This window comes from Acanthopagrus latus, chromosome 5 (assembly GCF_904848185.1).
Source record: "Acanthopagrus latus isolate v.2019 chromosome 5, fAcaLat1.1, whole genome shotgun sequence".
Lineage (NCBI taxonomy): Eukaryota > Metazoa > Chordata > Actinopteri > Spariformes > Sparidae > Acanthopagrus > Acanthopagrus latus.
Window position 1 is genome coordinate 27575745 of NC_051043.1, and position 21821 is coordinate 27597565.

At 41.1% G+C, this 21821-nt stretch overlaps 1 protein-coding gene across 2 annotated transcripts; it reads right to left on the minus strand.

The window, feature by feature from the left end:
* Window positions 1-43: 43 nt before the first annotated feature.
* Window positions 44-16589, minus strand: LOC119020305 (sodium- and chloride-dependent GABA transporter 1-like). Of its 2 annotated transcripts, XM_037099568.1 has the most exons (14): window positions 16271-16589; window positions 15847-16132; window positions 14528-14662; window positions 9699-9909; window positions 9220-9352; window positions 8487-8621; window positions 7112-7215; window positions 5918-6042; window positions 4919-5031; window positions 4038-4178; window positions 3847-3946; window positions 3671-3771; window positions 3395-3562; window positions 44-3225 (listed from the first exon to the last, which is right to left on the minus strand). In XM_037099568.1, exons 2-14 carry the CDS (start codon window positions 16064-16066, stop codon window positions 3112-3114), a joined length of 1800 nt encoding a protein of 599 aa, XP_036955463.1. In that variant the 5' UTR covers window positions 16067-16132; window positions 16271-16589; the 3' UTR covers window positions 44-3111. The 2 variants fall into 2 exon arrangements, with proteins under 2 accessions (XP_036955463.1, XP_036955464.1); XM_037099569.1 differs by lacking the exons at window positions 15847-16132; window positions 16271-16589 and adding an exon at window positions 11950-12070 and having other exon boundaries at window positions 14528-14660.
* Window positions 16590-21821: the final 5232 nt, after the last annotated feature.

Here is a 21821-nt window from a genome sequence, read left to right on the forward strand (position 1 = left end):
AAAAACGTTGCAGTCTCAAAATGAACAAAACATCTTACAAATATATATATACTTGTTTTATATAAAGTCTGATTAGCTTGACACAACAGGTTAACAGTGAAAATAATATGAAACTAACAAATGAAAATCACATCATTGAGTTGATGATTTCATGGAGCAAATAAATTCTGCTGCTTTTCGTTCATTTATTCATTCATTCATCAGCATTCAGTCACAAACTGCAGCAGCTGACGTCACCGATCAATCAGATGTTGACTTCACGTCAAAAAAAGTCAGGAAACCGATTACCTGATTCTACTGTTACATTTAAGTTGTACCAGCTCAAAAGTCAGTACAGTCAGTTTTACAGTGTAATCAGTGAAATTTAAAGGTGAGAAGAAAACCGATAATGTCAGTGCGTCATGGTACACGTCCGCCAAACTCCCGTTTTTCAAATAACCCAAGTCAGGATACTGACAACCTCAGAAATACCAAGTAAAGAAAACTATTACAGTTGAGTTGTGCGAGCTGAGAAGCTTTAACGGCTTCTAAACGAAGGCCTTACTTGGTAATTTTGAGGTAATCTGCTTACATTTTTAGATTATAGTCCATTGAAATTTTGTATCTCAGTTCATATTCAAGCTAAATATCAGAAAGTGTAAACAGGAACGTATTAGAGGACAAAATCTTTGCATGTTTAAAACAGTTGATATAATTCATGAAAAAAAGGGAAAATAATGCACTTTTACACTGTAAATGTTCAAAGTTGAATTTACTTTTTTAGAAATCGAGGAATCCGATTATCTCAAGAAAATCTCTTCATCGATTTTTAAAAATTTTTTTAAGTAAAGTCATTTCAAGTCAGATTTTTTTTTTTTTTTTACAGTGTGCAACAACAAATTCAACATGCGACATCTTAAATAAATGTTTTGGTTGTCAAATTAAATTAATTTAAAATAAAAATCATAAAAAGGCACTTGAAGAAGGTAACATGAAGTTTCTCGTGAAACTTTAAAGCCCAGATTAATTTTTTTCCAACAAGTTTCTCAGAGAAATATGAAAACAAATATAAAAACTGGGGTCACAGCGTTTTCACCCGTTACATCTGCGTTTACTTCCAAACGTCCAGCACGTAACCTTGTTGTGATGTAATGATTTTTGTTTAGTTAGCACCGACATCACATCTGATGGTTTCTCACAGACCTGGGATTTGTTTTTAAGACAGCGGTGTTGCACTCAGAAACTGCGCGTTATTATTTTCTTCGCAATCGTTTAAATAGTGAGAACGAGGTGTAAAATACACGCATCATTATTGTGAAATCATGCTCGGATGTTCGTCAGCATTTCTTATCAGAGCGTGTGTTCGATGCTTTCGAGAACAAAAGAAGAAGGCACTGAGCGATGGCTTGTCTGGTGAGATATCAGTAATAGTTAGACGATCGTGACTGCGTGAAATAACTCCTCCGGTCATTTCCAGTTGAGGTAGATCATCTACTACATGTCACACATTAAACCGGAGATTATAATTCCGACTCTGACTTGAACCTTCTTCTGTTCACGTACGACAGAATATAAACACCCTCAAAAAAACTGGTACACTCTGACTACGATCCCGACCCGACAGGAGGTCAGTCATTAAAAAGAAATGACTCAACACTGATGTCGGATCTCAAAGCTGAAGCTCGAGTTAGACTACGAAACTCCTTGTGATCAGTGATTAACTGCAGGTTTTTGAATACAGGAACCAGAGAGATCCCAGATTACCAGATAAACGTTGCCCTGCTGAAGATTATCTGCCCTCATTAGCCCGATTCAGCTTCGTGGACGCTGATCAAAGACATCACTTGCAATCTCTAAAACTCTTCAGAGTCCTCCTGCTCCTCCACTACTGAATAATCCACCTCTCAAACCTGCAGAGATCAGGCGGATCATCCAAGTACCGATTCATGGGTGTAACATTAACCTGCAGCCCAGATCACATCCATCCCCGACCCACTTTTGATCACCTCCGCTAACATCTGTTCGAGGGTTTTACCTCATGTGAACGGCGCTCATCACATGCTAACGTTTCTCACGACACTAAAGCGTCATCGTCTGCATTTTCTCGCTTCTTCTGGCTCAGACAGGCTGTCGTGTCGCGGTTCAAAGACTTTCACAGCCTGTTTGTGATGCATTTCATCAAAAACAGGTGTTCCAGTACAAATGTATCCAGCTAAAAAGTAAGTTAAGATAATGATTGCCTCTGCCACAGATGAGTAATACACTTAATCCACACAAACTCACTGACACCTATCAGAGACTGCAAGAGAAAAAGTGCATAAATTAGGGATTATCATTTGACTCTCTTTGGCTGCATAGTCGACAGGACGCATGATCACTCAAACCTGATCAGATTAAATTAATCTAACCTGTAGTCGGTGGACAAAATCTCAGATTTTGATTGTACACTTTGCACAAAGTGGCGTTTTCATTCTGTGGAATTCAACTGTGAAGAGTAAATGGGTGAAAGCACCATAAATGTACAATACACTTAAAGGAAAATATCACCCAAAACTTAAAATACAGTCACGTTCTACTCATCCTCATGCTGATGGGATCTCTTTCTGAAGCCAAAATTGTGTCTTTTCAAAACAATTTGGGATCTCTGGACTTCAGAAGATTACGCTGGACGAGCTGTAAGGAGCCATGTCATGTTGATGAAGCTTCTCAGTCGTCCTGGTTATGATAAATCCAAGTGCTGCATCGTAGGGAACTGGACTTTCTTTCAGTTTCTTGAGGGTGTTTCTAACAAACTAACTCTTGGATAAGAAGTGAAACGTCTTCAACAAACTAAAATAAGTCCAAAAAAAACCAAGAAAAAGCTGCAGCGCTGTTTTGTGAAGCTCCAGGAATGTTTTGCTGACGATGAAACTTCACTTGAGTGTCCAGCGAAATGAGGATGAGTAGATAACACTGAAATTTTCATTTTCGGGTGAATTTATCCTTTAAGATAATGTAAGGAGTCCTTTGGTAACACGAAAAAGAATATGACTTCTATGACGATAGAAACTTTAAGACTGTAAATGCGGTTCATTACGTCACTAAACACGGCGTGTACGGGCGCACCGACGTGGCTTTGTGCTGCGTTCCTGCTCACGCCACTGAAGTCAACAAGGTTTCAGACGCGGGGTTGTCCAGGTTTTGTTTTTCCGGCAGCCAATCTTCAGCATCCAGGTCTATTGTGGGGGTCGAGGCTGTTTTCAATCTCTGGAGGTTGAAGAGGGAAAACATTTTAGAAACAAACTCTTCAGGGAAACTTTGTTAAAGCCCGTCAGCTCAGGCAGGAAAAATCAGGAAGAACGTGAACTGAGACAGTAAAAAGTGAAGACAAACCCCTCTGAGAAACTTCTACTGGACTACTGTCACGGCTGCTCACCTGGAGAAGTGAACCTTTGTTGTTGTAGATCTCTTGAACGGCTCCAAGTGGGATCCACACTATGGACACCAGTGCGATGCCCACGCCCACCAATTCAGCCCACAGTGGGTACGTGAAGTTTTCATATTTGGTTGAAGAGTGCTGGGCAATGCTGGAGATCAGGATACACTATGTAGGGGAGGAGGAGGATAGTCTGACATTTGTACTGATAAAGCAACACTATAACTGAAGCTTGAGCTGTGGTCATTTCAATTAAGATAAAGTTTAAAACCTCACCAGCACCAATACAGGAGAGAAAAACCTCCAACAGAGACGAAAGTAGATGTTTGGAGCTTTTCCGAGCATCCTCTCAATCATTAAGGAGATCCTCGAGACACCTGAAGCAAAAGGAATAAAGCTTAGAGGCCAAAAAAACCAAACATCTGAACTTGTGAACTTGATGTGGAGCTTACCAAAGACCCAGCAGACAGCTGCAACTTCAAAGAAAGCCAGGAACATGAGGGAAACCACGGCGGCGTACTGGTCCATCAGCTGAAACACGTAAATACCTCCCTGTACAGGAAGGAGCAGAGAGAAACACAAGAGTTGTATCTCATATCCTTAAAATGTGGTTCTCTGAGAAGTAAAAGAGTTTCATGGCTACCTGGGTAATGTGAGGGATCCCCAGAAGGAAGTAAACGATGCAGACAACGAGGGTCAGCAGCTCTTCTCTCTTCATGAGGCGCATAACTTGAGGGCCAAACTCGTCTTTTATGAACGTAACGGCGACCTCAGCTGTGGCAAACTGTGGCACACAAAACCAAAAAAAAACCTGCATTTAAAAACTGTGTTGATGAGAGTTAAACCATCTGCTGCTTTCTCTTCATTTGTCGTGACTCTCAGACATTTGTTTGTCTTTGTTTGAGGAGCAGTTACGAGGCCATTTTGCATCGTAAGTACCTTTAATTGTGATATTTTAAACACATGTTGCTGGTCACAATTTTGTACTTTGAATCAAGCAGAATATCTGAGTACGTCCACACAGGAAGAGGTGAGAAAATAAAAGCATAAAGTACTTTAGTCATTAGCGCTTTGGACCTTGAAGTTCCAAAATATAAGTAGTGGGATGTAAAGAAAAAAAACAGTAGTTGTTCATTTATGCTTGTAAGAGTCTGACAGTCAGTTTGGGTTAGCGGCACGTTATTCATTATGATAAATAAATTATATGTGTAATCATTTCCGTGACGACGGCCAGAAGATGAACACAGTCGGGTGAACAGTTACAGAGAAACACAGACGGAATCCTCCGTACGTAAGTTGAGTAATGAAACATCCACTTTGCCCAATTTCCCAAAGAGAACCTGACGACACCTGAGAGACCAAACACTAATCTGTCTGACTTCAGTGTTATCGACAAGATGAGTGTTTCAAAGAGCCCTTTAATTAATTAATTAATTATGTAACTACAAATTCAAATGTGCAGAGCTTCCTCATCATGCTGTTCTCCTCCTCTGTGTGCTTGCAGGAGTGTTGAGAGACGTTTACCTGGCTGTCCAAACCCAGTAACAGCAGCATGAAGAAGAACAGAACGGCCCACAGCTGAAAGGCGGGCATGGTGGAGAGGACCTCCGGGTACACGACGAACACCAACCCGGGACCTGAACCCAGATAAAGTTAAAGTGTTGTTAGTGCGCTGAGATGAGAGATGTTCATTAGAGAGTTTTCTTTACCGCTGCACACAGCTAGGCGAGCCATTCTCCACAGTTTGCATGCTAAGCTAAGCTAACTGGCTGCTGGCTACACAGTGGTGCATAAATGTGTTGGAACATGTTTCTTTTTCTACTAGTTTTTGTTCCAGTTCCATTTCATGTACGCTGAACGCAGAACTTTACAGCTGTTCAGTCGAGATGAAAATGATGATTATTCAAAGACGGCTGTGGTCCGATTGATGGTGCAGAAGTAGGAAGGAGGGAAGTACGGAACAGGCCGTCCCACTCTGCTGGCCCACATTATGCTTTTTAATTGTTTTCCTTTCCAAAAAACTAGATTCTACATTTCCCATAATGCACGTCATCCCTGTCTAAACATCCAATTTATAAATGGCACTCTGTTACATTTCTGAAAAGGGAACAAAATGATTCGGCTGGATTTGCAACCAAAGGATTCATCTGATTACAAACTGGATGTGAAGGATATTTTTCTCCACAGTTGTTACAGGCTCAGTAATACTTCTCACAGTGTGTCAGCTGACCTTCATGAGGATAATCGTTGGAGTACCACTTTAAGAAACCGTACATTTCCACTATTTATCCTTGAGTGACGTGCACATGTCAGATACTCAAGGCAGACGTGCACATCTAGAAATCTGTGTCTTGTTTTTCCATGGAAAGAAGAACAAAATGCTCCCGAGAGGATGAAAACCAAAACAAGTTCCTACAGCTGACGGCAGAGTTCAGGAACTTTTTGTTTGTGCGTCTGTAAAACCACGACATCGTCTAATACATCAGTCCTGACAGTGTGTGGTGCGCTGGGCTCGATGCTCACCATCTGTAGCTATGTTGTCCACTGGGAGGTTGTGAATATGAGACATGTAGCCGATAGCTGAGAAGATCACAAAGCCAGCCAGGATGCTCGTGAATGAGTTGGTGACTGTTACAATCAAAGCATCCCTGGAAAAGAAGGGGAACATTTTCCAGCGAGGTTCAAGAAACTTAAGACATCTGGTCTATTTTCTGCCTCTCACAGAGAAGCTTTTCCTCTATTACAAGTCTTCTGACATCATTTACTTAAATATGCAAATAAGGTGGTACGTTAATAAGAGCAGGAGTGAAAACACTGGATAAAGTTCAACATTCTTGTTTCATTTTGTCCACATGTGAGAGGTCAAAGGTTTTTACAGAGAGAGTTTGGGATATTTTCCTTCATCCATCAGACAACTTATGCACAAAAACCTGTGATACTGATGATTTTTTTCACGTTACCCAATATAAAAGAGCTGTTGGATAAGATAAGATGTTCCTTTATTGATCGGGAGGAAGTAACACAGCAGTACAGAGGGAAATAAGCAGCAGCATGAGAGTACGTCTAAAACAACAGAGACAATAATAAGGAGATATTGGAAATAAATAAATATATGTTAATAGAATATAATAAAAACTATTAGAATAAAGATAAACATACTTTAAACAGTAACTGTCCCTGTGTGTACATGATGTGTGCAAGGTGCATACTGCATCCTCTGGCTTTTATTTTGAAAAGTCCAGAACAGATCTGAGCAAATGAGTTAAAAAATCTCAGCGCCTGATAAAACAGTGCTGTCACCGGTCGCTCTCTACATCTCACTGATTGGCTGTGTGGACGGTACCGAGCCCAGCAGACTGGGTTCAGCTCGGTTCATCTCCAGAGTGACCTCACTAGAGAGAGCGAGCGTGTTTGACCCAACAGCAAATTTAGAGAGACGACTAAAACTGGAAAACTGGAGCTACTTCCATAAACAATTTGTCCACTTTGTTTTTTCTCTGCTGCTGTGAGAAGAGACAGCCACACACACACACACACACACACACACACACACACACACAAAAATACACGACTCATAATGACTAAGGGATGTTTTACTGTTTCATTTGATTCTTTGGTCGTGACACATTTCATTTGACATATATATGTACGTCTATGCACCCATATCTCAAAATCGCTCATTCACAGAGCAGTTTTCCACACAGAATGAATCTTTACCTGACGATGTTGTTGTTGAACTTGTTGTAACTCGCCATCGTCACCATGGAGCCAAATCCTATTCCAATGGAGTTAAACACCTGAGCAGCTGCATTCACCCAAACCTATCATGGAGATGAAACACAGCAAAGATTAGAGATTTGCTTGTTTTTCTTGCTTGAAACCTATTTTGTCAGTCATTCAGCTTTCTGAACTACAAGGATCCTCCAAGACTCAAAACACTTTCAACCAAACTTGGATCAGTTTTGTTTCATCCACGTGAGATGAGATCTTGAGAGTTTGGGAGTTTTTATCTGAGCTCTTCTTACAGGTTTGAAGTAGGACAAGAGGTGATATCTTACAACTCTGAGCATCTCTAGAAGCCCGTTCCTGCAAAATGTGATCTCGTAAGTCATTGTAACAAGAAACTCCTTCACATACTGATTTAAGAATGACTGAGCCTCCACAGTGCACCAGCTGGGATCTGAATCAAAATGTGATGACAGCTGTGGGTTGTTTTCTGTTTGTGTGTTTGAGCGTTTCTCTTTAACTTGATTTGATTACACGTTAGATACTCTTTGTCACTGACGCTTGTATTTATTGTCCTAAACCAGTCCAGTTCGTTTGACTAGTGTCAGCACGGTTATAGGAGGTGTGCTTCAGCCCCGTATGGTTTCTCGTGCACGAAACACAAACACAACGATGACATGTCGTATTACGGCGGCGACGGGTTCAAGTTGGTCTGATGCAAATGTCGAGTGTGCTCAGAGTTTGGACAGACAAGAGGTGAGTCAGTAAAGTTCCAGTTATGTTCTCTGTGTTTCTTGTAATCTAAAGGACACTTTGTGATGACAGAAAGTCATGCGGCCTGGTTGGTGCTGGAGCAATATGAGTGCAGCCCAGCGGGGGGAACTGGGCAGGTGGGACAGTTGTGTTTCAGCACGGTACCGAGCAACTGGGCCAAGTGTGAGTGTATCCAGCATATTTGTTCTTGTGCTACTAAGAGATCCAGAGCAGCTTCACTTCAGGTGATTTGAAGCTCTTTTACTTTCTGTCCTGAAATGTTATTCCGGTAGCGGTTCTTGTTCTGAGTCCAACCTAAAGAGTTTATCGAGTTTATTCCTGCGATGACCTCTTCCCTTCTTTACTCTTGCAGCTCTGGCTTCAGTTGAGTTTAAGGTTTGAGCAAACACAAGATAAGAGTCTATTCTGTGAAAAAAAGAGGCTTCAGTCTAAACAAACAGTGATTTGTTGTCATTCCTTGATTTCACACCCAAACAGACGCTGAACAGAAGTTAAATATAACATTTATACCATTTATCAACCTCTGCTGGTCGAGACAATAACCAGCATGAAAATAAACTCTTGTTGTGAAGCTGTGATGTTTGAGTCTCACCTTCACTTCGAACAGTTTGCTCCAGACGGGCGTCACAAAGTAGAGGATGCCGTTCTTAGCTCCAGGGAGTTGCACATTGTTGATGAGCAGGGCGAACAGGATGAAGTACGGAAATGTAGCGGTGAAATACACAACCTGTGTGACACAAACAGTGAAGAGCAGGAAGTGATCAACACACTGTGAGGTCGCAGGAGTTCAGCTTCTGCAGCCAGAGAGGATGATTCGATTTAATGCAGTGAAGGAAATATCTGAATCTGCATCAAACAAGGTTATTTTATTAAACTTTAGTTGATGAGTTACTGTACGGCGTATCAGATTAAATGTTATAAAGAAACATGCATGTAGTGAGAATATCCAGTCGTCACTGTGTCATTTTATCACGTCCTCATTTGAGTCGGCTGAGCGAACATGTTTGTTTTGTGTCTTGTCTTTGTGCAACAAAAGTTTCCCACCTGCAACAGAAATAACACATACGGTAGAATACGGTGAATAACCATTGGATGGAACTTTAAATGTCATTGTGGGAAATATCAGAGATTATCAAACTATATTCCATTAATCTGCATGAGAAGGAAACGCTTCTCTATAAACCTGCTCGTCTCTCTCTTTGACGTTACTGAAAATACAAATGTCATGCAAAATGTAAACAGAGAATAATTAAAGAAAGGGACCAACAAAACATTCGACATATCATCACAATGAATAAACAGAAAAAAGCAGCCGTTATTCAAACCTTGCCGGTGGATTGGACTCCTTTAAATATGCAAAAATACACGACGACCCAGGTAACCATGAGAAGGCCGAAGAGTTCCCAGCGAATCCCACCAGCTTCACTAATGCCGTTCGTTTTCTCCAGAAGCCTGAGACTGGGGGGGGGATGAAAAAGAATTTTTTTAAAAAGTTGTTGCAAATTATATATATTATATTACATATTGACCAAAACACCACATGAAACACACCACATGATTTTAGTGAGGGCGCCTTCCTCCACTGAATATAAGACACTTTAACATACATAAAATGACACTTTTAAACAGTTAACTTCATTGGGAATTGAATCATTATAGATTATCTCAAGCATCTTTTTCTGCTATGTTAATAAGGATGTATCTGTGATAGAGGCTAATATCAGTGGATAATATCGGTCAGGGTCTAGTTATTGTATAGAAACGGTACATTTCTGCGGTTGAAAACAAAGGAATGTTTTCTCACTCAAAGAACTGCTGGCTGGCAGACTGCACGTGGGTGTTGTTGCCCTGAAAACCGCTGGAACAGTTTCCGACATCGTTCCAGGTGTTGTTGCAGGACGTCCAGGGGAGGGTCGCTCCAAACGAGTTGAACAAATAGTAAAGTGCCCAAGCCATGAGCACACTGTAGTACGTGGAAAACACAAAGGCGATAACAACTGTGGCCAGACCAACACCTGCAGAGTGACACGTAGGGGGGAAGAAGACACAAAGTGAGGGACGAATCTGCAGAAGTGATGCCATCTGTGGGGAAGAAGTTGTAGCCTACGCTTCTTAAAACTGTTCTGCAGGGGGAGGGTCAGTTATCTGGGCCTGGGATTGTAATTAGGGGCTATATCCTGCATCTTACACAGAGTTAGAGAGCAGAGAAGAGCCGGTGTCTAATCTCAGGTCAGCGGTGGCCAAGATGAAGTCAATCAAAACTCGGCCACACATTAAAGGCATTCCTGCAGCAACGGATTAAACATTCCTCTCTGTCATCTGTCCTGTGAATACAACAGGCCCTCGCTCAGCTGGATAAAGGGTGAGATCAAAGTCCTCCAACAAATGTAAATTATTCAGCATCTGAACACCTGTGGCTCTCTGTTGCGTTATCACGTTTCATGTTGGAGTGTGTATGCTGGCGTAAATGTGCGTATCTAGTATTTGCACCTGTTTCCTCCGGAGAAATGACTCAGCAAACGAGCTCAGCAAGTAGAGGCTCGTTATTTTGACGGAGGTCACTTCAGTGAAGTGGACAGGGAAGAGTGTAAACACTTTAAATGCAGGAAAGCACCTTCAGTAAGCAGCGTCCATGAGACATTTTCCACTGCGTCCTTCCATTTAAAACTGCTATTTCTAGAATAACTGCTCTACTCTTCATCCTATCTGACACACAGATCAACATTTTGTGAAATCTGCTCATCCACTGACTTGCTGAGAGACTCTCATGTGTACGGCAAATATGAATCTGGAGCTTAGCTTAGCTTAGCTTAGCTTAGCTTAGCACAAAGACTGGAACCAGCTGGAAAAACTGAGCCTTGCTCTGCCCAAAGGTAACAATATCCAACTAGGAGCACCTTTAAAGCTCACTACAACCCCATTTTGAATTTTGAAATAAAGTTCAGCCGTGCTTCACCACATAGGGTGGACGAGAACGTGACAGCACGTGACGTAACCTCTACATCCATCAGCGGCTGACACGAACAGCTAAGCTAACAAACGCGGTGTGATGAAGTCGATGCTGAAGAGAAGTCGGAATAAGCTCGAGGACCACCGGCGCTGGAGCTCGCAAGAAAGCAAAAACACACTTCTCGGCTAGTTAAAGCTGTTAAAGACGTGTTTCTGTTGGTGTCTCAAGTTGGTGGTACTTGGGAAATTTGGTTTGGTATATAGCGGTGCATAGTCCTCTGATATAGTTAGCTAGCGAGCGAGCTAGTAGGCTAACTGTTTCCAGTCTTTATTCCCAGCTAGGCTAACTGGCTGCTAACTGGAGCTACTGACCCTAACGAACAAGCATATAAGCTAATTTCCCAAAACGTTGAATGTTTCATGTTATCATCGCCATCTTTTGCCACTGTCGCTGAAGGAAGTATCGCAGTTTCTCAACAGTTAATTTTCTTTATTCGACTGGAATGCCACGCTCCGCCGGACCCAGTGTCAATATCTGGTAAATGGGAGGACAGGCGGCTGATAAACGAGTTCTGTGTCATCATAATGACAGAGCCAAAAGTAACACCTCTCTGAGCTCCAGGATCAGCAAGAACTACTGTGTGCGATCCACTGCAAGCACTCCGTCCTAACGCCTGCTGACTTCGTTTGCTTTGCAAATCTAGCTCACGCGGTCGACTGCTCTGCTGGTTCAAACCCCAAAAGTGGGGAAGTGATTTGTCATTTTAAACTGGCAAAACATTTCCATTACAAAAACAAGGCAGAGCAGACAAATGTGGAGGCAGATGGTGAGAGCCGTCCTCCTCTGTCTCTTTTTAAATCAATATATTACCCTTGTTGTACCTCACCTGCTCACCGACACAAAATTTTTAAACATTTCCAATCGAAACTGACACATTTCTACGCTTTGATTGAGCATACTGCAGTGAATTAAACATGAGAATATGTTGTTGATTTGTGATAGATATTTGCAGGAGCATCTAAATCAGGGATCACAGGTTCATCACAGCAAACTGCACTGGGTTGCACAGGAGAAATCATTCAAAAAACATACAGAGAAGAACTACCTGCTTTTGGACCTTGTTTAGCACAGATCAATAACCAGGAAGAAATGAGCGATAAATCAAGTGAGGGACCCATACGTTTTGACCGGGTAGATAATCTCTGTTATTAAAGGAGATAAGAAAACTATGGAGAAAAATCTTCGGTTAGAACAAGACAGGCAGCAAATTCACTTCACACCCACAAGTATTGATTGTTGATGGCTGGGCGCTTGTTTGTTTTGATCAGTAATCGGTTAGAGGAGCTCTGAGAGTCCACACTCTTCAGCTCGGTCATCGATTCGATTTACAATTTGATTTTTTGTGTGATCTTTAGAGCTGTTAAGCAAATAACCCGATGGTGATCCACATGATTTGCCTGATCATTTGTTTTGGGAACTAGCGTGAACTGTGAGAGCACGTCGTCTTTAGTCATCATTCAGGTAAATCGAATTCAAGGTTACTGATGGTTCAGTTGATTTTAATGATTTCTTTCTGAATGATTGCATACTTAAAATTGATCAAGATAAATAAGTCAAAGGAGAAAAGGGACTGAATTGTTAGTGCAGCAAGTTCTCATCCATCAACAAGTGAAAACAATTCGTTGATCAAGACAGGAAAAAGGGCAAATTTCATTTCAAAGTGAAAACAGAGCACTCAAACGTGCAGCACAGACCTCCGACATGATCGGACAAACATTTAAAACATCTGTTTTGGATTTTGGATCCAGATATGCATTAAAATATACAAAAAGACAGAAACACATGGCAACCAACACAAAGAGAAAATGTTCATGACGCCCTGTCTCGCCAGTGAAAGACCTTAACGACAGACGTAAACCGACACGATCACAAACAGTCATCTAGCTGCACACACATATCATCTCTCATGAAAAGCAGACTCGCTGGTTAGTCAATATGTAACTACTGATACAGTGAGTGAGCTGGTGTAACCGTCATTATGCCGGCTTGTTACAGCCAGAATAGAAATGTGTCCTCCTCTAAAGCTTTGTTTTCTTTGGTTAAGACCCATGAAGATCAACCCTTAAAACTGAAATACCACATATTACATGTACATCGTATATACACACTGTCAAGATGTTGGATGTATGTTATAATTTATAACCCTCCAACTGAAGAGAGGGAGACTTTTATTTTTCAGGCTTTTGCAAGTTAAGATTCAACTGCACAGAAAAAAGTACCTTTACTTTGTACTTTGGTGCAATGTACGTGCAGTATAACAGTTTGTATGGGTTTTCTTTATGTTCCTGTTCTCCGATGCATTTTGGTTTCTTATCATACACCCACTCCAAAAAAAGTTGGGACACGTTGTAAGTCATGTATTAAACATAAAGCGATCATTAGCTAATCCTTTTTTGACGTGTGCTCAAATGAGAACAGTCACAAACACACATACGTCGCTACAAAATAGATTTTTTTTAAACGTATGTTTGTTTTGAAGGTTCAAACGAGACGACACGAGCAACAAAAAAAAGGGGGGTTAAAGGATAAGTTCACCCAAAAATGAAAATTCTGTCGTTAAAAACTTGCCCTTGTGTCGAAGGAAAGTTCCTCATCCACAAACGTGGCTGTGTATTTGTTTCAAAACGTAAAAAAAAAAATCAAATAAAATGGCTCCACACCACAAGTCTCTGGAAGCCCCAAGATCCCAAAAACAGAACTGGAACTTATCCTTTAACTGGTTACTGGTATCATGAGGTTTACCACTTTGTCTCCGAACACACTTTGTGAAATGTCAGTAGAAAACTGAAAGCTATCAATAGAAAACAAAGTGTCCCAACTTTTATTGGAAACATGGTTGTACAACTAACAGCAACCAGTGTTAATGTTCACATCGCATTTATTGCTGATAATCTACAATATTTAATCCAGCAGTCATAACTGTGAGTTATTGCTTCATTTCTGCTGACTCAGCCCTCAATAAACTAATCTGTTATCAACAGCTATAAACTCTACTCTTTCATTTTCATTTTAAAATGTTCATCTTATAGACATGAAAATGTATCATCCTCATGATGATGAATTGATATTGTTTATAAACCAGATGTGATGTCGTGTCCTCTCCAGAAAATGTTGATTTAAAAGATGTGGAGGTCTTTGTTTACATACTGTATTGACCAACTGGGATTTCTGGGAAAGATGGTTAATAATTCACCTTTTTTTGGGAGGTAATTTGTTCAACAATGGATTGTAGCAACAGAAAAAAATTGCTATCAAACTCTTTTAGTCATAAAAAACAAATTCCCTGCCACATTTTCGTCACCCTTTCACAGTACAGAAGGCCAAATGAGCAATGGCAGGAAAGTTTATTCCCACTTCCATGAGGAAATCATCCTTTTGCTTCATTAAATCAGGGTTGAGGAGACGCTCGCATCTTATCTGAGTCTATAAGAGGTTTTCTTGAGAGGATACACACATTGGTTTTGTGTACAAAAACATTATACTTGACACCGAGTCGAGGACAATAACAACAAAATAAACTGTCTCTGCAGAACTCAAAGAATAAAATGTGAAACTGAAGGTGAACTCATCAGGTGTTCGTCAGCGACACATGAGCGGAGCCTTCAGCCTGGAGAGTCACTCACCTTTGAACAAGGGACACATTTTGGCGAAAGCATGCACGGGACCTAAACGAGTGTACTGCCCAATAGTGTACTCCATGAAGAGCAGAGGGAAGCCACACAGGACCAGCATGACGAGATACGGGATCATGAAGGCACCTGAGTCAGAAGAGCAGAGAGGAACAGTGGGAGGCTGATCATACAACCAGCAGTCAAGTCTGAGAAGTCCTGCTTCTTCAGATGTGATGTGGTAGCTGCTGTATCATTGATTGGATGATGACTTTATGATTGAATACATTTATAACGCTCCACAAATCACTAAATAATTCTGTGTTCGGAGAAAATGAAGGGAATCCAATGAGGAAGCAGCACTGAATTTTGCTGAGTCATTCTCAGTTACAACAGAGATGATGTTGCGACATCACTCAGTCTGTCTGCTGTCGGTGTGCGTTTGTAATTTTTTTATCCGTATCTCAGGAGTAAAAAACAGCAGATGTGTTTCATACGTTACAACGTTTTCCAAAGACGTTACCGTCACCTATCTTCTCTCTTTGTTTACAGGTTAGTAGACAGGATGACAAGTTTGTAACCACTTTATTTAAGTCAGAAACATTTGAAAGTCGTCTATCTCCACTTTAAGTTTCTTCGATTTCAAACCTTATATTTATGCTCCACATCTTTCAAACAATATGAGTAAAATTCTACTTTTAAAATCTCGTTCATACTTGTGTCTCAGGAGCTATTGCTGTTAGCTGCGTTATTTTAGATCACACTACCTTGCTCGGCATGACCCGCCCTACTCTGCCTCTGATTGGCTACATTCTGCCTGTTAATTACATTAAGTTTTAGTCACTGACTCTTATTTTGCACATCACAATATTGGTATCCATCCAATCTGGACTGTTACACTCTTTTTATTATCATTAACAAATTCCTCATATGTGCAAAAGTGGGTGACAAAGAAAGCAAATCTGAAATTCTGATTAAGTTATACACATGTGCATCTCTCACCAAAGATTGAAACAAAGGTGAGATGTCTCACTCTGTAGCTAAAACGGAGCGTTCAAGGCGCAGTGTGAAAAGCGACACTGCAGCGATGCACCATATGAGAAAAATAATGTGTTTTTTGAAAATTCAAATATATACATCTATTCTACAAGGTCCCCAAAATAAAAAGTATGAACCTGAACATTAGCACCACATAACCTCTTTAAAGTTTAGACTTTTCCCACTGACAGGCTGCTCTCACTGTCTCTACAACAGCAGTGTCCTCAAGTAGTCTTTGCAAAACATGAAGCTATGTATGTGAGGCTTCCTGTTCCGGTCAACCTCCTCAGTCTCACCTCCACCGCTGCTGTAGCACAGGTAGGGGAACCTCCACACATTGCCCAGCCCCACCGCGTACCCCACCGAGGCCAGGACGAAGTCCAGCCGCCCACTCCATGTGGGTCTGTGCGCCTCTGCTGCCGTCGTCCTCTCGGCGACCACCTTCAGATCTGAGGGCCTCACAGCATTCCCCCTCTCATCAGACGGTATCTGTGAATGCTCCTCACCGGCCTCCATCGTAGTAGTTTAATATCGGTTATGTGGGTGTTAAGTGGCTGATCTGTGATCTCACTGCGCGCTCGTCTGACTCACATCCGAGGACAAAACAAAAACGCACGAATCAGAGAACCGACCGCATCGATTCCTTTTAAACTCGAGTGAATGAATGAATGAATGAAAAAAAAAAAAAAAAAAAAAAACTAAAATACGTGATGATCTCACCACTCCGGAATAAACTCCCTCCGGGTCCGTTCCGTTACTCAACAGTGATTCATCATTTTTTTTTTTTTCAGTGAACGCGTGAAATCGGCGCCGTGAACCCGGTGAGGCGCGCGGCGCACAGTCACACAATGAGCGGCTACACACACGTGCAGAGGGCCGGCACGTCTGGTGCTCCCTCCACCGGCTCAGTCCGCTGCTGCTGCTGCTGCTGCGGCTGTGACAGAAGTGCAGATGTCCTTTTCCACTCACACCGACCCGGCTGCTGTCAAGCCCGCGGGGTTGAGGCACGACCCCCTCCAAAATAAAAGCCCCGTTGCACACGTGGGAGCAGATATGTGTGTCAGCGGGCCAAGAAAACACACCTGCACCTCGTATACATCAGCAATGATTGACTTATACAGGATGCATCATAAATCCCTGTAGCTCACCTTTAAAGGGGCAGTATGTAGTTTTATAGAAGTGATTCAAACTCAGATTTTTTTTAGTATTTACATTATCAATGAGGTAAAATTACACCTCAGAAATATATATGTAGTACAGAATAAACAAGCTGTTCTCAGAGGAAAATAAGGTCCCTGTAACACAGTTTCAAGCTAGAGAGGTGGCAGGGTCCGCCACATTTAAGTGTTTATAAAAGCACTTTGTCATTATAGAGGAAAATTATATATATGTGTATATTTATATGTCTCTCTCTCTCTCTGTCTCTCTCTCTATCTATCTATCTATATGTATATGTGTACACACACACACACACACACACACACACACACACACACACACATGATATTTTGGCGTCTTCCCTTCTACATGACGGTGACCTCTTCACCACTTCACATTGATTAACAGACACTAACAAACATATGTTGATTAACAAACACTGATATATAGATCAATTATTGATTAGCAGATCTCTGTGGTTAAATTTTTTCTTATGTTGTGAGGACAGCCAAAACTTTTGTCAGAGCCCAGACCAGCCTGGTGAGGACTCACACCTGAGCCTCAGCTGCTCCTCTTCATCAGTACCACAGTAGTAACACTGGAGGTTTAATCTATTTCACCCAGGATTCCTGTTATTCAATCAGCCTTTAAACACTTGTGCAGTGAGTCCATGCATATCTACTCAGACTGTCCCAAATCTGTTTCTTCCTGTTACCAGTGACCAGCAGGTCGCTTTGCTCTTGATTAGCTACGATAATAAAAGATATTCTTGAGCACTGATGCACGAGTATAACAACATTTATCTCTCATCAGTACAACAACATCCCTGAATCATGTGACTTCACACCATGAAAAGATAATAAATGCATCATTTATTCTCTGTGTGTCAGTTCTTTTAAGCATTTCAGCGAGAAGCCAACGTGCTGGATGTTGAGGAAAAAAGGATTATTTACACAATTCTTCCCCTTCTGACCTTCCTGTCCTCCTCTCCTCCTCCCCACCCACTCCTGCTCTCTGTCAGTGGGATCTTCTTTCATTGGTTTTACAGGTCTGAAAGCACAAGACACAAGAAAACTGACTGGATGAGAGCTCAATAAGGTAAGGCAGGTACAGCAATCACTGAGAGATTACGAGACTACTACGACGTCCTCTTTTCTCCAACCCGCATCATCTCCAGCTGTGATGTCGCGTAAAAAGACACACAACTCCCCCTAAAACTGAGAGATCTCTTTGTGTCACAGATCTGAAAATAACCCAGGTGTTGTGTCAGCCGCCGTAAAAGATGAAACAGTATGTAATAAAAACAGAGGACATGGCTCAACACTGGTATCTTATCAGGTCATGATCAGGACACAGTGATGACACTATAGTGAACACACTGAACCAACAATGCAGAATATAAACAGTATTGTTCTCATGAGCAGGTTTTCTCACAAACTCTCATCACAAAAGGAAAAAAAAAAGATTAACTGGAAGCTTACCAGGAATATGATGGTGATGATGCTTTCACTGCACCGCTCTGTTGGCTCCTCCCAGTCTCACCTGATACATTACTGGTCTGTGGTGTCAGGAACAAAAGGTACAGATCTGAGAATGTGTTCCAGGTGTGAACAGCAACTTACACGACTTTTATACAGAAATAACATCTTTTTTGTATTAATTCCAACGCAAGCTTCTTTATTAATACAGTTCATCAACAGATAAATGTAGTTATTCAGTGTTATTTAATAAAAGAATTACATTAAAAGAATGTTTTAGTGTGTTTTCTTCGTGGTATTTTATCTTTGATATAAATCAGGTTATACTTATGTCACTGACCTGACTGGACACCTTGAATATCAAAAGGTTTATGTGACAAATCCTCCAGTGCAGAACGTCCACTGGAGTGAAGAAAAAAGATGTAGAAGACACAACAACAAAGAACAAATTGTTTTCATGCGTCTGGTTCTGTGAAATTAAAATAATCAATCAGGTTTTCCTGAATCACTTTTTAAACGTTGTTGCTCCTTTTAAAAATATTCCCAAATGTATTGCCAAGATTTCTCACTTGTTTAAGAGTAAAAACAAACACAAATATTTATCTTTATGGTTTGATAATTTGTGCAAATAAGCTCCCAGCTTGATACAAGCACATGGCAGCTCTCAGCTTTATACATTATGTCCTGTACAGAATCATGTATCATCCAGTCAGGAACAAAGTCCACATCTTATCTGAACCTCCAGACAGAGTGTTTGCATAGGTAAGCTAAAGTGTGGAGGACAGCGAGGTTCTCTCAGTAACAGAAGAGTTTCTCCCACAGATGTGAAAGAAAAGGTGGAGCGGGGCTGTTAGTCACACCTGCAACAGCAGAGGGTGTTTTTGTCAAAGAAAAGTGTTGCACAGCTATACACAGAAGTACAATGCTCACTTCTTTATTTATGTCACAACAAAATATAAAGGAAAAATAAGAACAGAAAGTAAAAAAGGCGATGGAGGGGAAACACGGAGAGAAAATACTGAACAAACTGTGTCTTTAAATTTAAAATGAAAAGATTAAAAGTTGTTGTTGTAAACTTATCAGAGTTTCTGTAAGAATTAAAAAATGATCTCTACATGTAACACGATCTGCACTCATGACGCCAAAACATGTAAACTGTATTTTGATGGCTGTGTTTTAAATATATGACACGCGTATGTGTGAACAAACAAATAAATAAATCCGTTTTTGACGAGAGAACATAGTTTTGTGTGAAGAATCTGTTCCTTTTTTCAGTTTTGTCTGCAGAGTTTTAAGAAACTGAGCTGCAGTTTCAGGGAAACTGTTTGAACAACTGGTTAAAAAACTGTAAAGAAAACATGTGTGTCGTCTGGATCAATACCTCAGAAACTCACTGGGTGGCAGCAGAGCAACAGGGACGACATGGAGGAAACCAGAACTGTCTCATCTTCTGTCCTCTGGTGCCACAAATAAACCAAATCAATCAGTAATTTTGTTGCACAACTTTTCGTCACAAAGTATTTCAGCAGAGGACTCACATGTACGTTCACGAACACTTTCTATATTGATTTATTAATCCTCTTAAAGTCTGGTGGTTTATTGTTTGCATTTTCTATGCATAAACATTGAATGTAAGTTTTCAGAATGACCGTGACAGTATATTGGAGATTATTATATGATATTATAGTAAAAATCAAATCAGTAAAACATTTTATTCACCAAAAGTCTTCTCAGATTAAATAATAATAATAAATAAATCAAGACAGGCCCAAATTGTCCACTGTTCAGTTTATTTTCAGGAGTTGAGAAACAGTGTTAGCAGCTCAATATTGCAGCTTTTCAGGCTGATTTTAATGCATAATGTTATAAAATGGCCCCTAAAACCTCAGAGACAGACTTTGTTCATCAGTTTTCAATCTTCAAATTAAACACAATATACACATATACTGAGCAATAAATCCAACATCTACATGTGTAAAAAAAAAAAAAGAAAAAGAAAAAGTAAAAAGTAAATTCATCCTGCACTTTCAATCACGTGAAACTGTTTTTGAAAAGACCTGGCAGCCCTTTTTCCTCCTGGAATAATCTGCAGAAGGAGCTGACATCGATCATTACTGGAGGGGAACTGAAGTCAATTCAAAAATGTTTGTGAAAAATAGTCAGCGTGGGTCGATGTCACGTCATCTCATCTCCGCTGAAATCATTTTGGATAACATCCTGGTTCTTCTTCCTGTCTTTCATTTTAGCTTGTGGTTTTCTGACACGTGTATGTTTATTTTGTTCAATTTAATCTCAATTACCTGTAGTTTCGGTTTATCTATTCTCTCATTTTGTAATGGATATTTGCACTAACTTTACTGGAGTTTTGCTGCAAGCTGCTGAATCTCATCGAACGCACAACGCCGCCACTTCATCTGTAACGTCCTCAAGAGACACAAGAGTTTTCATTGTATCTGTAGAGACGCTGTATGTATGTAAGAGTCACTGTGACTCCACAGAGCCTGAAGCGAGCTGCTGTGGATCCTTCAGGTGAAGATCAGCAGGCTCACGTCACCGAGTCGTTACCGTCTGTGGGTGGACGGTTAATGACGAGGTAAAACTCCCCCTCTGCTTCATAATTCCCAGCACCACGCCAGTGACCAGTGTGTAATCAACCTTGATCCTTGCCTCCTTGACTTCATCATCTTCTCTCTCTCACACACACACACACACACACATGCACGCTCACACAAATTAAAACAGATGGCTTCCTGTTTCCTTTCACACGGTACAACTAAATATCCAAGACGAGAGAGTGCAGGAACAGAGGAAAGTGGACATTCTGCTGGTTTTTGTGCCTCTCTTTTTTATTTGTGACTGTCGTCACATGCTCTACAGTACATACGTGGAGCAGAGATGATAAGAAACGATCTGAAACATCTCCAACACGAGGTTTAGCTGGTTGAACTTCTGGCACAGATGAACGTCTTCACACCCGACAGTGACCCGTCTGCCCTCTTCATTGCCCATTCAGGCCCAGGAACACTTCCCCTCTCCCACATATAACCATCAATTTACTGCCCCTTGGGCCGCCCTGTCTATGGCTATTGATCAAACAGAGCTCCCGGCGCTAATTTAGTGCCCATGATACATCCTGTCACGAGGGGAGCAGGAAGTGGGTATTGATTAATGTACAGTTGTGCTAAGGCGCAGCAGGAGCGTCTCTCTATGACGAGCGTCTGATTGACTTCAGAGCCTCTTTAGAGCGCTGCGGTCACATTTGCACTTCAGTTCTTCAGTTCCCATCGCAGTCATTCGCTCTATAAATAAATGTAATGATAGCTCGAACTGACGGGACGTTTCTGAGGAAGCATCAATAAAGTTTCACACTAATGCATGCATATTTATTTCTTTAGCAGTGGCAAGCTGTGGAGTGAAAATAGAAAGATATTGGTGATTTCATTTCGTGTCAGAGCGTCCCTTTACTGCACAAACACGAGTCTGCAGACGTCGGTAATGTTCCAGTTTGCGTGATGATCAAGTCTTACAATCTGACGGGCAATAAGGCCTCAGTTTCTACAAATGTTGTTGTCTTGTAGCTTTGAAAGCTGAACTATGAATGAGCTTTGAGCTGGTTGCATGTTTTTTCACCAAAC